The sequence below is a fragment of the Microcaecilia unicolor genome, chromosome 1 (assembly GCF_901765095.1).
Source record: "Microcaecilia unicolor chromosome 1, aMicUni1.1, whole genome shotgun sequence".
NCBI lineage: Eukaryota > Metazoa > Chordata > Amphibia > Gymnophiona > Siphonopidae > Microcaecilia > Microcaecilia unicolor.
Genome location: NC_044031.1, coordinates 242,493,167 through 242,508,329, shown reverse-complemented (window position 1 = coordinate 242,508,329; position 15,163 = coordinate 242,493,167). Strand labels below are relative to the sequence as shown.

Below are 15,163 nucleotides of genomic sequence, written 5' to 3'. Positions count from 1 at the left end.
GGGTTTCTGCCAGGTACTTGTGACCTGGATTGGCCACTGTTGGAAGCAGGATACTGGGCTAGATGGACTGACCCAGTATGGCTATTCTTATGTTCTTATGTAACCCTCTCCCTACGGTGGATAAAAAAAAGGCATAACATGGCAGTATGTTTACAGAGGTAAAGCAGGATTATAAAAAAAGTCTGTTTCCGCAAGTAATGTCCTGTTTTATCCATGGAAATGGATTTTACAACTGTCCTCTTAGGAGGACATTTTTTAAGTGACTTGAGGCTACAGAACATTTTATCCACTCAAGTATGTGCTTATATATGTAAAATACACATGTGTGCTAATTCCTACTGGCACATACTCCTGCTTCGGTCCATTTATTTTATTTATTTTTATTTATTGCATTTGTATCCCACATTTTCCCACCTATTTGCAGGCTCAATGTGGCTTACAATAAATCATGGGTAGTGGAAATATAATAGAAAATAGACATTTAGTGTTACAGAAACCTTTTGGCAACATGATAATTATAAGACATGATAGTAGTATAACAAGCAGATATTATAAGACATTTCTAACTATGTGTGGAGGGGTTATGTATATTCACATTGGTTGATCTTTGTGGTAAGCCTTGTTAAAGAGATGGGTCTTCAATAGTTTGCGGAAGTTCGTTAGTTTGTAGATCATTTTTAAGTTGCGCGGCAGTGCGTTCCATAACTGTGTGCTTAAGTAGGTGAAGTTTGACACATGCATTAGTTTGTATTTTAGACCTTTGCAGTTAGGGAAATGCAGATCAAGGAATATGCGGGATGATCTTTTGGCATTCCTGGGTGGTAAGTCTATCAGGTCTGACATGTAGGCTGGTGCATCTCCATGAATGATTTTGTGAACTAGGGAGCAAATTTTGAACGTGATGCGTTCTTTGAGTGGGAGCCAGTGTAGTTTTTCTCGTAGGGGCTTAGCACTTTCATATTTTGTTTTGCAGAATATGAGTCTAGCTGCAGTGTTCTGGGCTGTCTGAAGTTTCTTGATTATTTGCTCTTTACAGCCGGCGTAGAGTGCGTTGCAGTAATCTAGGTGACTGAGCACCATTGATTGTACCAGGTTACGGAAAACATTCCTTGGGAAGAAAGGTCTTATTCTTTTTAATTTCCACATTGTAACTTTGTGTGGGAGTTTCTGGGTAGGCTGTTCTATAAAAGTACAAAGGTAACTGTGCGCCTTCCCTGCCTTCACCCTTGTACAAAATCACTCTCCATATGCATTCTTTGTCACTATAGTTTTGTGTGCTTTGATTAAATATTTTTGTTGATTGTAGGACCTAATAAACTGAAATGCAGATATGGAGGTCAGAGGTTGAAATGTATCTCAAGGGTGGCAGTGGCTGAATGACATTCTCATTTGACTGACCTTTGTTGGTCTCCATAAAATGTGTTGATGGTTCTGTATTGTTTCCACTAGGTGAAAGCCTACAATGAAAGGTCAAACATTGAGGGCCCCATGCACAAAGCTTACCGAGCTTTTAACGTTTGCTTTAGACCAGTTGTAGCCAGTCTAAAGCAAATGTTATTGAGCAAGTAATGCACAAAAGAGTTTTCCATGGCTCTAACGTGTTCCATTAACAGCTACTGAAAGCCCTTTGCAAATGCATTTCAAGGAGCTCAGTAGTATTAAAATAAGCATTCTGAGCAATACACAGACCTGAGCGCCTACCTTTACCGTGCAAAATGTTACTTGTTGTTATGCAGAGCAGCCTGCCTGTACTGTATAGTGCAAGCAGACTGCCCCTCATGGTAGGCGCTCAGGACTTCCCTCCCCGCTGACCCGACCTGACTCCCCAAGACCTAAAAACTTTCCTAGCGGTCCGGTGGACCCCAACCCCCCTCTGCATCCCCCCACACCTCCAAGGAACAAATCCCTGGTGGTCCAGTAGACCCCAAATCAGTTCAAGGTGGCCTAATGTTTAGTGTAGTGGGTAGTGGACCTGCAGAACTGGGTTTGATTCCCTCCGCTGGCTGATGGTCAGTAGTGGGTTGAGATTCTGGGGAACCAGGTTCAATTTTCTCTGCAGCTCCGCGTGACCCTTGATAAGTCACTTAAACCCTCTGTTGCCCCAGGTACAACAGTAGTACAATGTACTACTTACAGGTACTAGACCTGTAAAATTAAACTATAAACTAGTATATAAATACATGAATGAATGAATATTTTTGACCTGCTGAGTGAAAAAGTACCAAAAGTGAGATTACAAATAACAGAGATAAAGGCTATAAAAGACTGGAGAGGCATCTTTCAGTTTTGAAAATGTTGTGTACTGTAGGGTCAGTAGAAGGGGACTCTGCAATTTTATTCACAATTTTCATGTGCAGGTACCAAATGTGAGGTATGTGATTTGTGGGGTTAATTACCTTCTTTTATTCATAAACATTTCTCATTTTGTAAAGATGTAATTAGCCCATATCTGAGGCTGAAATTTTGCAGAATCATGCAGTTGATATCCTTCTATCTTGTGGTATAGTCACATACCCCACTTTTGGTACCTTTTTGCTCAGCAGGTCACATTTTTATGTATTGCTGAGCATTGCTTTCTTGTGATAAAACACAAGAAAGGGACACTGTGTGAATGCACAGCAATCAGAAAAGCATTGTCGTATTTTACCTCACCAACAAAAACAAAAACTCGCTTCATTTATTTTCCGTAGAATGTAGAGTACAATGAACTAATTTGAAAACAGATGATGGCACTGTTGATAATTAAGCATTTCTCACTTTCAGATATGCCCTGCGTGCAAGCACAGTATAGCTCTTCTCCACCTGGTTCTGGTTATGCAGCTCAGACGTATGCTTATAGCTCTGATTACAGCTCCATGATTATGAATCCAGATCACACAAAATTTAGCATGGACTTGAACAGCACAGAAATTACTGCCACTGCCACAACATCCCTACCCAGCTTCAGCACCTTCATGGATGGCTACACTGGAAGCTATGAATTCAAACCTTCTTGCCTGTACCAAATGCAATCTTCTGGCCAGAGACACCTAATCAAGATGGACACTCATGTAACTGGTTACCATTCCCCAGCCCCAGCACAAATCGAAGATGTTATGCCCAGCACATCAATGTACTTTAAACAATCCCCACCCTCCACTCCAACTACACCTGGATATCCATCTCATCAGACATCCATATGGGATGAAGCTCTCTCACTGCCACCAGCACAGACATGTATGGCTACCAGACATTTGATGGAAACTCCAATGAAGACTGTTCCTCCACGGTTTCCTCTGTTTCACTTAAAGAACTCTCCACCTCATACTCCTGCCTCTAGCGGCCATATGTGTTATGATCCAAACCCTCCTATGCCAATTGGCTCTGACAGGGCTGCTGGACAGGCAGCAATGGAGACTCTTTCATACGCTTTACCAGTTGTTAAAGGATCTAGCCTGGCCTTTTCCCCACTTGCACTGAACCAGGCCACCAGCCTATTGGCAGAAAGCAGCCTTCCTTCACCCCCCAGCAGGAGCTCGTCATCGGGGGAGGGAACCTGTGCTGTATGTGGAGATAATGCTGCCTGTCAACATTATGGTGTCAGGACCTGTGAAGGCTGCAAAGGCTTTTTTAAGGTAAGACAGTCAAGAGCTGTCTGCAATTAGAATGTGTTTTCTGCAGAAACAGACGCCATGCTTTCAAAGTCTTGATAAAAATTAAAAATCTGCAAAGAATTAGCTTTAAAATCATCTTTTAATATGGTCGTTATCGAGAGTAATTTCTGACAAAAAGCAGTTAGGTTGTATCAAACAAGATAGAAATAGCAACTGCTGTATCTTCCTCTTATTTGATCAACAATATTACCATTGTTGGGGGAGGGGCAGCTTTACCAGAGGATGCTTATGACCAAATAGGAAACATGCACCCATTGGAAGTTTGTTTTATAAAAACTGAATACCAGCCACACACACTTACTCAAGTTAAAGGGTATGGTCATATCCAATATCCAATTGAATTGATGAAAAATTTTTTTGAAAACATTTTTTTAGGACTTTCAGTGGTGAGCTCTCAGGGACTTATATCCCAAACTGAGGATTCATCAAAGGGAAGAAACTCCATTCATCTTCATCAGGTCATAATAATTTCAAAATTTTCAAATTCAATACTGTTCAATTGTATTCATAAATTCTCCACTTATTCTTAGGTTCAAAATATAAAAAATAAATATTTCATATCAAGCTAGTTATTCATTGTCTAGTACTTATCTTGAGAAGTTTCATTCATAGAATTAAAATAGCCATTAATATAGGTTCAGGCAGACATTTTCGACATGAATCCATGTTTCGCATAATGCTGCTTCATGGAAAAGTCTCTTGAAAATATAAGATGAATCATTAGATTTTATCCACACTATGTACATAACTACATCCACAACTCCTGGTCCAGATACCTTCTATTTTAGCATTCAACCAGTTTCACACGGCTCAGCCAAGATAGCCCTGGCGTTTCTCTCTACCCTCAAATAACCCCTCCCCCAAAATCTTACAGCCAATCACAGAACCAGATTAGACCAACATCATCCCCTCCACTTCTTTTATTCAGTCCCAGTGGCACCACTGAACTCAACTTGTAGATCTATTATTATTCTTTAATATTCAAAAATCGAACCATATTGCTACCCTCCCACCCGAGTTGCACAGAATCTATAACTCTATAACAAGTGGTGCCTGGCATGAATGGGCAGACTAGATGGGCCATATGGTCTTTATCTGCCTACAGTGTCTAGGAAAGTAGTTCAACACTGGTTGGAATACAAACATCGAGTGATGGACATTCATTGGAGAATTATAGATTCTGTGAAGCAAACTGATACAAGATGGCAGTGCTTAGTAAAGGGGACATTCCTTTCTACAGCTTTGCGCGAAACATGATTTCATGCTGGAGTTAAGTCCTTGAACTGTCGTTTAAAAGATGAGTATTTTATCTAGACCAGATTGAAAAGTTCTAAATTAAATAGATGGAAAATGAACATTTAAACATTTAAATTTGATATTGAAAGAACTGGATTAATGACGATTATGTTGAATGTTTCTCGGTAAACAGCTTTCCAGGGAGTCACCTCTGAAAATCCAGCATTTACCGGATATAGTATTTGTTGTCTAGGAAGATGATTTTTGAATGAGTTTTCTTCTCTTATGATCTCCTAGTGATTGGAATGCCTTTTTTAGTGGTTATTTTATTTAAAAAAAAAAAAAAAAGAACAACATATGGAATAGGTTCCTCAAATCATCCCTAATAGCACACTTTACACCTGTTCCAAATTTTGTGCAAATGTATGTGTGTATTCTGTACATGTACCATATGTGTTATAAAATATATGGTCAACAGCCAAAGATGATGGAACAAAAGAAGAGGAAGTCAAAGCTAATCCGAATGATCAGGTCTTTATTGTTTCAAAAGCACTGTTGGCCAATTGTCGAAAAGGCTCGACATGGTTGTGTTTCGGCTGGTGTGCCTTCATCAGGAGCCTTATCTTATCAACCACAGAAACAAATTTTGTAACAATGAGAACTGGTACAATGTTATATACATTAGACTAAAAATATCCAGCTGTAAGTTTGTTGTCCAGTGTGCCAGCAGGATATTTCTAGTCTAATGTATATGTTTAAATCTGTTTTTTATTAAAGAACAGTCATATTCTACATCATATGTATACAATTCTGCCATGTATACCTATAACCAAGGATTCAACAAAACTTTCCTCATAGGATTATACATGTTATAAATGAATGTTATCGCCTTGTCTCCTAAGCCTTCAATAACAAAAACTTCTGCATTGACAGCTTTCGTTATACATCTAAAGTTAGTTTTCTTTTATCTCCCCTTTCCCCCCCATTCTCTTCCCCTTCCCCCCTCCCCCCTTGGTCTTTATAAGTCATAGCATTGTAGTCAGTAATTCAATATGTGACTGCGTGCTGCAGATGTCATTGAGTCCCAAAATGGACTCCAACGCTGCTGGAATCTCACTCCGGTCTTTGATTCCAAGTCCTTTATGGACATGCGCTCCATACGCAATAAGGTCACCATACGAACATGCCACTGCTGCCATGTAGGGTATTGATAGGATAACCATTCTGCCAGGATCGTTTGCTTACCACCAATTATTACTCTCTGTACAAATGCAACATATCCTTTTTTTTTTGAGGACACTCCCAAGTTTGGGTGTCCAAATAGCAGCAGTGGTTCATAATGCCATGTCTGTCTCCATATCTTGGTGACCCAGACTATGATTTGTTTCCAAAATTGCTGTACACCAACACAAGTCCAAAACATATGGCCCAGAGTAGCCCCTGGGGCACCACATTTGACACAGTCTCCCCAGGGTGATAACCCCATATAAAACGCTCGTTTTGGTGGGATGTATAGGCGCAGGGCTATCTTATATTGTAATTCCCAGTGAGTCGCAAAATCTGTGATTCGTCGTATCTGCTGAACATGGGATTTCAGCTGTTGTTCCAGGATTGTTATTTGTAAGTCTCCAGTCCACAAACGTGCCAGTCTGCGGTATTCTAGTTCTGGAGTTGTATCCCGTATATGTCTGTGATGATATGACATCGGTACTCTCTGCTGCGACTCCAAGGTAAAAGCCGAGGAGAGTTCTTCTTGAACATCTTCTGTCATCGACGTCCATGGTATTGTAGAGATATAATGACTCAACTGTCCATAGTAAAATTTATCACTGTCCAACAATGTATATTCATTTTGCAAGTCTGAAAACGTTCGCATACGCCCTTCTCTAGTTACCACTTGCAACAAATATACTATTCCCTTTTGTTTCCATTTGTGAAATACAGAATACATTTGACCTGGTACAAAAGCAAAGTTATCACATATTTGTAAGTATGGTGTCACTTTTATATCAAAATGGTGTAGTCGGCACACCCATCTCCATATTGCTCTAGCCGTAGTCATAATCCCAGAATGCCTTAATATATATGGCATGGGCGCGCCTGTAGCATGCAGGTAATTGCTAAAGTGTAGTTTCGGCGTAAGGCTCAGTTCTAGGGCTGTATTTGTGTAATCACTGGTACTCCTATACCAATCATTTATATGCCTCATTCCGCTAGCAATATTGAGATAACGAAGGTTCAGGAGTCCCAACCCTCCATATTCTACCGGTATACTTAAAGATTTGACAGACAAACGGGCCCTTTTCCCTTTCCAAAGAAATGCCTGCAGCTGTTGATTCAAAATTTGCTCATCTTTTCTCCTTAAATACAGTGGTATAGTTTGAAAACAATAAATCCATCTGGGGGCTATAATCATATTAAATAATGCTATTCTCCCCAGTAACGATACCGGGAGTGCACTCCAAGTTTGTAAACTTAACTTTGTATCTGTAAGCAACTTTTGTACATTAAGTTCATATATTTGTGACAACTGGGCTGGAATGCGAATTCCTAAATACTTAATAAATCTCTCCTCCCAGATAAGGGGAAATTTATGTTTCCAATCCTGATTATCTCCCTTAACTACCTCTAATGCTGATGATTTAGACATATTTAGCTTAAGGCCCGATAGTTGTCCATATCTGTTTATTTCAGTTAACAGAACTCGCATTGATCTATGTGGGTCAGTGACCACCACCAGCAAGTCATCGGCAAAAGCCAATACCTTCACCTGCTGTCCTGCCACAGATATTCCTGTAATGTTTCTTTGTTTCAGGAGTGTGCGTATAAGTGGTTCTAATGATATTACAAAGAGGGAAGGTGAAAGAGGGCAACCTTGCCTAGTACCCCTCAAAATCTCAAATTCTTTCCCTCTTAATCCATTCACCAACACCTGCGCTCCTGGTTTATAATAAAGAGCCTGCGCCGCCCACAGGAACCAGCCTGTAATTCCCATTGCTTCCATGGTGTGAAACAAGTAATCCCACCCTACCCTGTCAAATGCTTTATCTGCATCTAAACTCACTATTACTGATGGAATCTCCCCCTCTTGGCTAGATGCCATCGCCAGTAATAGGCGGCGCACATTATGTGTGGCTTGTCTATTTCGAACAAAGCCTACTTGTTCCATTCCAATTAATTTAGGCAAAAATTTTGCAAGTCTTTCCGCCAGTATGCCTGCCAACAGTTTAGTATCTACATTCAACAGAGATATTGGTCGGAAATCTTCTGCTCTGTTATGCGGCCTTCCCGGCTTGGGTATTAATGTAATTAAAGCTGAATTGGCATAACGGGGGAAGCCCCTCCTCTCTATCACCTCCTCAAAGTATTCCAGCAATGCCAACTGCGCTTCCTGGGACAAGCTTTTATAATATTCCCCGGAGTAGCCATCGGGTCCTGGTGCCTTACGCAATTTAAGTTTCTTAATCGCCTGTTGCAATTCTCCCAGGGTCAATGGCGCATTTAACATAGTCAACTCCTCATTCGTCAATTTTGTGAGCCCCGCCCTTTCCAAGTATTCCTGCATCAGGTTGGGTTCTGGTGGGGCACCGGCCGAGTAAAGTGAGGCGAAATGGTTAGTAAAAGCCTGCCCAATTTCATTTTGTGTGACTATAATTTTACCAGTGTCCTCCTTTAACGCAGTCACCACCCGAGGTGTCCCCCAATTTTTGATAACTCTAGTTAACAGCCTCCCCGTTTTATTACCAAAACGTTGCAACTTATATTTATAGTAAATCGAGGATCTGGTCTCATATTCATGCAATAAAGTATTCAGAGTTGTTTGGATTGCTTTCATATTCTCTAAAGCAGTCAGTGTGTGTTTTTGCATATAAATTCTCTTCGCTTTCGCTAGCTGTTTTTCTAAGCGCAGGATGTTTGCCACCCGACGTTTTTTCCTAATACTACTGTATGCTATAAGGTCACCTCTCAGGACTGCCTTCGAGGCAGACCAAAACAGGATCGGGTCTGTTTGTGCATGTTCCTTATTATTAATGGCATAATCCTCCCATCTATCTGTCAAATATTTCTGAAATAAGGGGTCGTTATGTAAATATGCGGGGTATCTCCATCCTGTTCCTCCACCACCCCCGTCCGCAACCTCGAGATCTAGCCACACTGATGCATGATCTGATATTTCTTCCGGTCCTATATGGGCTGCCCTTACCTGGGAGAACATAGATCTTTCTAGGAATATATAATCTAACCTCACCAATGTGCCATGTGCCCTGGATCTGTGTGTATAATCTTTTTCCCCAGGATGCATTACTCTCCAGGTATCTATTAAATTTAAAGCTTTTGTAAACATTTTCAATCTTTTCGCCCTTTGCCCTAAGTAATGTGAGGAGGTGGGATTCGAGGTATCTTCTTTTGGATTAGCTACTAAGTTAAAATCACCCAATACTAACAATTTATTGATTTTATGTTGAATACAACTGCTTTCTAGTGAACTGAAGAACCCTGGGTCGTATTCGTTAGGGCCATATACCCCCACTAATAAAATTCAGTGCCCTGTATCCATACCTTTAAGAGGAGGGTACGCCCGTGTTCTCCTTTCTCCACTACTGAGACTTTACATGCTAATCCTTTTCGAATTAAGACCACCACTCCACCTCGGCGTCCCCTGGCTGCTACGGCATGGCATTCCCCCACCCATGCTCTCTGCAACTTTGCGTGCTCCACATCATTAAGTCTTGTTTCCTGAAGGCAAACTATGTCAGCCCTATACCTTTTTAAAGCCGTTAGGATTTTATTCCGCTTTATAGGGGACGTTATACCCCCCACATTCCAGGATATTATTCTAATTGGCATGCTGTGAAAGTACTGTTATCATTCCCACCATCATCATCATACAAAGGAGCCCCCTTACTCATTGAGCACACATTGAACCGTGTTAGATTTCTCATAATCTGTGCACATAAATATTCTTGTAATATATTTCTATATAAACATTTGTTACTGACCATCCGCCAACGGTGTTCCCCGGATCGATTTCCCCTTCCCCCCTCCCATCCCCTTCTCCCATCCCCCCCGCATATACCCTTCCTCATCCACCTAAGCTAGTCAGGTGTTGAGATTAGGACTTCAGTGAACAATAGAGACCCCAAACTCCACAATATAACCAAACACATATACATACATTTAGTCTGCAAATTCCATACACTTTAACTCCCACAGAGCGTTGTTGCGCAAAATAATTAAATTCTTGTTCAAACAGTATCAATGACGTTATTTTCGGCGAGATATTTTTTTGCATCTGATACTGTAGTGAATATTTTCCATTGGTCCTGTATAAGTACTTTTAATTGAGCCGGGTATTGTAGCACAAAGCGAATTTTCTTATGTACCAAGGTTGTACAAATCGCATGATACTGCCTTCGTTTTTCTTGAACTAGAGTAGAAAAGTCTTGAAATATCAACACATTTTTCTTATTATATTTTAGCGTATCTCTTTTGTGTTTAAAACCTTGAAGGATTTCTAGTTTATGGCGATAATTTAGTATTTTCGCGACAACCACGCGTGGGCGGCCATTTTGGCGATCCTCTGTTCGACGGCCCACGCGGTGTGCTCTTTCCACAACCAGCGGCCCCATCGTATCTGTAATCGCTAATTCTTTTGAGAGCCATGTTTCCAGCCACGTGTCGAGGTTTCGTTCTGGAAGTGTCTCATCTAGCCCAACAATCCGTATATTATTTCGACGCGCTCGATTTTCAAAATCATCCAACAAGGTTCTCTGATCTGCGAGCTGACGCCTTAGGGCCACAATATCTGGGCTGAATCCACGGGTATCGTCTTCCACGGCCGAAACTCTAGCCTCCAAGTCTCCGATTCGGATTCCCATCCCGTCCAATGTAGTTTGATAAGCTTCTATTTTGGTATTCAGCGCTTCCCATTTCGGCTCCCACGCTTTCGTGATTGCCTGGGTAAGTTGCATGAGTTGATTTTCAGTAAACGCTGGTTCTATAATCGCGGGCTCGTCCGCCATCTTGGTATCCCCGCTGCCTGTTTTAAGTTTATCTTTTTTTGCAGTTTTTTGCGCCATGCCTTTCGGAAGTGCTTTATAATATTTTTCCATGCAATGGACTCGCTCCGTAGGATTCTTAATGCAAGATTTAAGTTTTAGTGGAGTCAGGGGTCTCAGAGCTTCGACAGCACGCTGCTCCCTAGCTCATGACGTCACCGGAAGTCCCCCCTAGTCTAATGTATATAACATTGTACCGATCCTCATTGTTACAAAATTTGTTTCTGTGGTTGATAAGGCTCCTGACAAAGGCACGCCAGCCGAAGCATGGCCGTGTCGAGCCTTTTCGACCGTTGACCAACAGTACTTTGAAACAATAAAGACCTGATCATTTGGATTAGCTTTGGCTTCCTCTTCTTGTGTTCCCTCACCTTTGACTGTTGACTTGATACGCATTCTTGAATTTTGGAGTTTCTCCTCTTTTTCTGTTACAAAATATATGCACACATCTCCACTCCACCCCAAACTACGTCTCTAGGAAATACTTACGTACAGTACATGTATACATTTGTGCTATCTTGTTAGCACATCTCCTCCAAATCTCTCTATTATGTTTGAAAGTATATCCTGTTTACAGGATATACTTGTGTCCACAAGAGAACTTGTTTACAGCAAGAACTATGTCTTTTTAAGTAACGAATTTTGTATCAGTTCAAAGATCTTATATGTGGAGAGAATTTTTGGAGGGTAGTTCAGAGTTTGGCGATTATTGTAATGTGCTATATTTAGGACTCCCACTGTCCTAATTGTGAGCTTTACAAGTGGCCCAGACTGCAACTGCTCATCTGTTGAGTGGGGTTTATCAATTTGAACACATTTCTCCTAATTTTGTAAGTTTGCATTGGCTTGAAATCTATTGGCCTGTTCAGTTTAAAGTGCTAGTACATATCCATAAAGCACTAAATAATGATTCACGTCTTTGTATTGCCTCTGCACTGAGACTATAGTGCTCATTTTCAAAGCAGATGGACACTTCAAAATGCCTAAAAAAAAAAGATCCATCTGTTAAAAACATCCAAATCCTGATTTTGGAAAGTCAGAATGTGGAGGTTTCACACTGCAGTTCATCCAAATAGCAAGGGTCATGTTATGGGTGTGTTTTGGGAGGGACTAGGGAGGGCCCAAAAGTAGGACGTCTAGCAGCGATTTTCAAATGGGAAGAAATGTCCATCTAGACCTCTTTTAGTCATACCCAAGTTATAAACAGGTGCTCTGATTGATCAACTGACCACTGGAGGGATTAAGGTTTGACCCTCTCCTTAATCCACCAGTGATTTCTGTCCCCCTCCCACACCCCTGAAATGAAAACTGGAGAGGAAAACTAGGCTCCAGGTCACCTGCAGGTATTATGGCCATTCTGAGCAAAGCAGCAATAGGTCAGAGGTTGGTGCAGTGGACTGTACACCGAAAGATACAAGATCAAATCCCATTGTAATTCTGTGAATTTTTTTTTCTGGGGTTCCCTCCAGGAACAGAAAAATACTTACTGTACCTAAAGATATAAGCCACCTGCAAGCCTGAAGGCTATTGAAGTGGAGTACATTCAGGTACAGTAGACATTTTTCTGTTCCCGGAGGGATCACATTTACAAAAAAAAAGTTATAGTAGGATTTGAACTTATGCCCCATGGTTTACAGTCTACTTCACGAACCACTAGGCTGCTCCTGCAAGGAAGCCTGTGTGGCCATTTTTATAAGAATGCTGTCAGGTGTCCCTGTGCCTTGTTTTCTCTCATTTATAATTTAAATGTTTCAGTTTGTACAATAGTTGTTCAGGATGGATGTCTCCAGTGTAAGGATGTCCTTCTCACGTATTTTCAAACAGGAAATCTGGACATATTTCCTGTTTGAAATTTGCTGTGAGATGGACGGGGGTTTTTTTTTTGGACATTGTGGGCAGAATGTACCAATTCTGACTTAGACATTCTTTCAAAAATGTCCCTCCACATCATTCGACTCAGATATTGATAACTAAGAGTAAGTATCTTTTGGGTATATCTGTCTGTTAGGTAAGGCAAGAAGAGAATTGATTACAGATTTTTTTTTCTATTGAAGGCCCAAAACTCATTGCCAAATGAATTAATACAGACTGTTCAGTTGAAATAATTTAGGAAGCGATTGAAACAGACCACAATACTCCAAATGGATCCTCACCAATGACTTGTACAAGGGTGTTAACACCTACTTTCTTCTGCTGGTTATGCCTTGTTGGATGCTAGGCTACATACAGAGAGGCATAATCAAAAGAAGAAAAGCGGTGTTAATGACCCTCTTCAAATCATTGGTGAGGCCCCAGTTGGAGTATTGTGTTCAGTTTTGGAGGTTGTATCTTATTTAGGACATAAAAAGACTTGAAATGGTTCAGAGGAAGGTGACAAAAATAGTATGAGGTTTGTGCCATAACATGTACAAGAACAGACTTGAAGGCCTGAATTTGTTTACCCTAGAGCAGGGTTCTCGGGACACACCCAGCCAATCAGGTTTTTGGGATATTCAGAATGAATACGCAAGAGATAAATTTGTATGCAGTACCTCCAATGTATGTAAATATATCTTATGTATATTCAGTGCATTTTTTCTAGCAAAAAAAGGTTCCGGTACTCAAATGCCAAGCTACCTTCAGGGGTGGGGTGATCACTGAGGGACCCACCCCACAGTGATTAAGGCCCCCTGCAACCAGTCACAGAATCTATGACAAGGCAGAATTGGTGTGTAGAGCCTGAGCTCTTTCATGAAAACTTGGGGACCATGGGTCAATTTTAGCAGACAATGGAAAAGGTGCCGGTACTCAGTATCCCCGAGTACCCCCTCAAAAAAAATCCCTGTGTATATTCATGGAGAGTATCCTAAAAAACCTGATTGGCTAGGTGTGTCCAGAGGACTGGGTTGAGAATCACTGCCCTACAGGAAAGGAGGTAAAGGGAAGAAATGATGCAAACAGCTAACTTAAAAGGTATTAATATACAAACAAATCTTCTTCAGAGATGGGGATGTGGTAGAACTAGAGGACATGAATTAGGGTTGCCAACTGATCTAGATTTGCCTGGCATGGTTGATCCAGTCTTGGTCTTACCCCATTACATGCACGGAGTTTGGTTCTGATTTCCCCATTGGATTCCCTAAGGAAAGCCAGGCTACAAGTCCCTGCATGCACTGGGGTAAGCACAGGACTGGATCAGCCCTATTGGGCGAATCTGGAGCTAGTTGGCAATCCTCGTTGCAGGAAGCCAGACTTAGGAGTAATATCAGGAAATACCTTTTCACAGAGAGGCTGCTGGATGCCTGGAATACCCTCCTAGTGGGGCCGGTGAGGACAAAAAAAGTGATGGAGTTCAAAAATGCTTTGGATAAACATAGAGGATCCCTATATAGAAAGAGGATAGAATCAAAGAATAACTTAAACGATATTCACACTTTAAACGGCATAGAGGGTGTAACCTGCAAGAAGTGGCAGGTACTAGCCTAACTTCCTTGATTAGCACAGATACGGTCCCTCAAACAAAAAATAAAAAAAATATTTTTAGCACATGGTTAGTGCATGTACTTTTGGGATGCACTAACCACATGTTGCCTGAACGCTTCCTACGATAAGCCCTTTTAAGCGGTGGTAAGCAAGCGCTGGTGCTTACCGCAGCTTTGTAAAAGGATCCCTTAATGTACTGGGAATCATTATCTTGTCATCGATTAAACTGTAACAGTTTGATACTGCATTTAGCATATGTTTGCATATCCTGAAATTGGCAGTACCAAGCAAATTATTGCTAGTGTATTGTGAATAGACACGGCGTTATTTTAGTCCCATAGAAGGTGCTAATGTATTCATGCTGGCAATAAACTATTACATATAATATCACTGAAACCATAGTTTACTTGGTTGATTTTATTTATTATTTGTTGGGCTGGGCAGGAATAGCTTTTTTATTTATTTTGATTTAGCTTTTGTATTGCTGGTTAAGGCTATTTTGTTTATCAGTGACATTAATTATAGAAAGGAGCTGATTATTTTAAAGCCGTTATTGCTGGCTCCTTTAAAATGAACTAGTTTTTCACCATCAAGTAGCAACCAGCAATTTCTGTTGTGCATTCCTTGAAATATTAATTATTTCCAGTTGTTATATATTAGAAAAAAAACTAAGGAGGTCTTTTACAAAGGTGCGCTAATGGTTTTAGCGCATGCTAAAAATGAGTGTGTGCTAAATGCTAAGATGCCCATTGA

At 40.8% G+C, this 15,163-nt stretch overlaps 1 protein-coding gene across 2 annotated transcripts in view; it reads left to right on the top strand.

Annotated features, from left to right (window-relative positions):
* Positions 1-15,163, top strand: part of NR4A3 (nuclear receptor subfamily 4 group A member 3) — a 113,394-nt gene that overhangs the window by 11,986 nt on the left and 86,245 nt on the right. For both annotated transcript variants that reach the window (XM_030205148.1, XM_030205149.1), the window contains exon 3: positions 2,764-3,614. In XM_030205148.1, coding sequence (XP_030061008.1) covers positions 2,766-3,614 — 849 coding nt within the window. In that variant the 5' untranslated portion in view covers positions 2,764-2,765. The remainder of the gene's footprint in view (positions 1-2,763; positions 3,615-15,163) is intronic.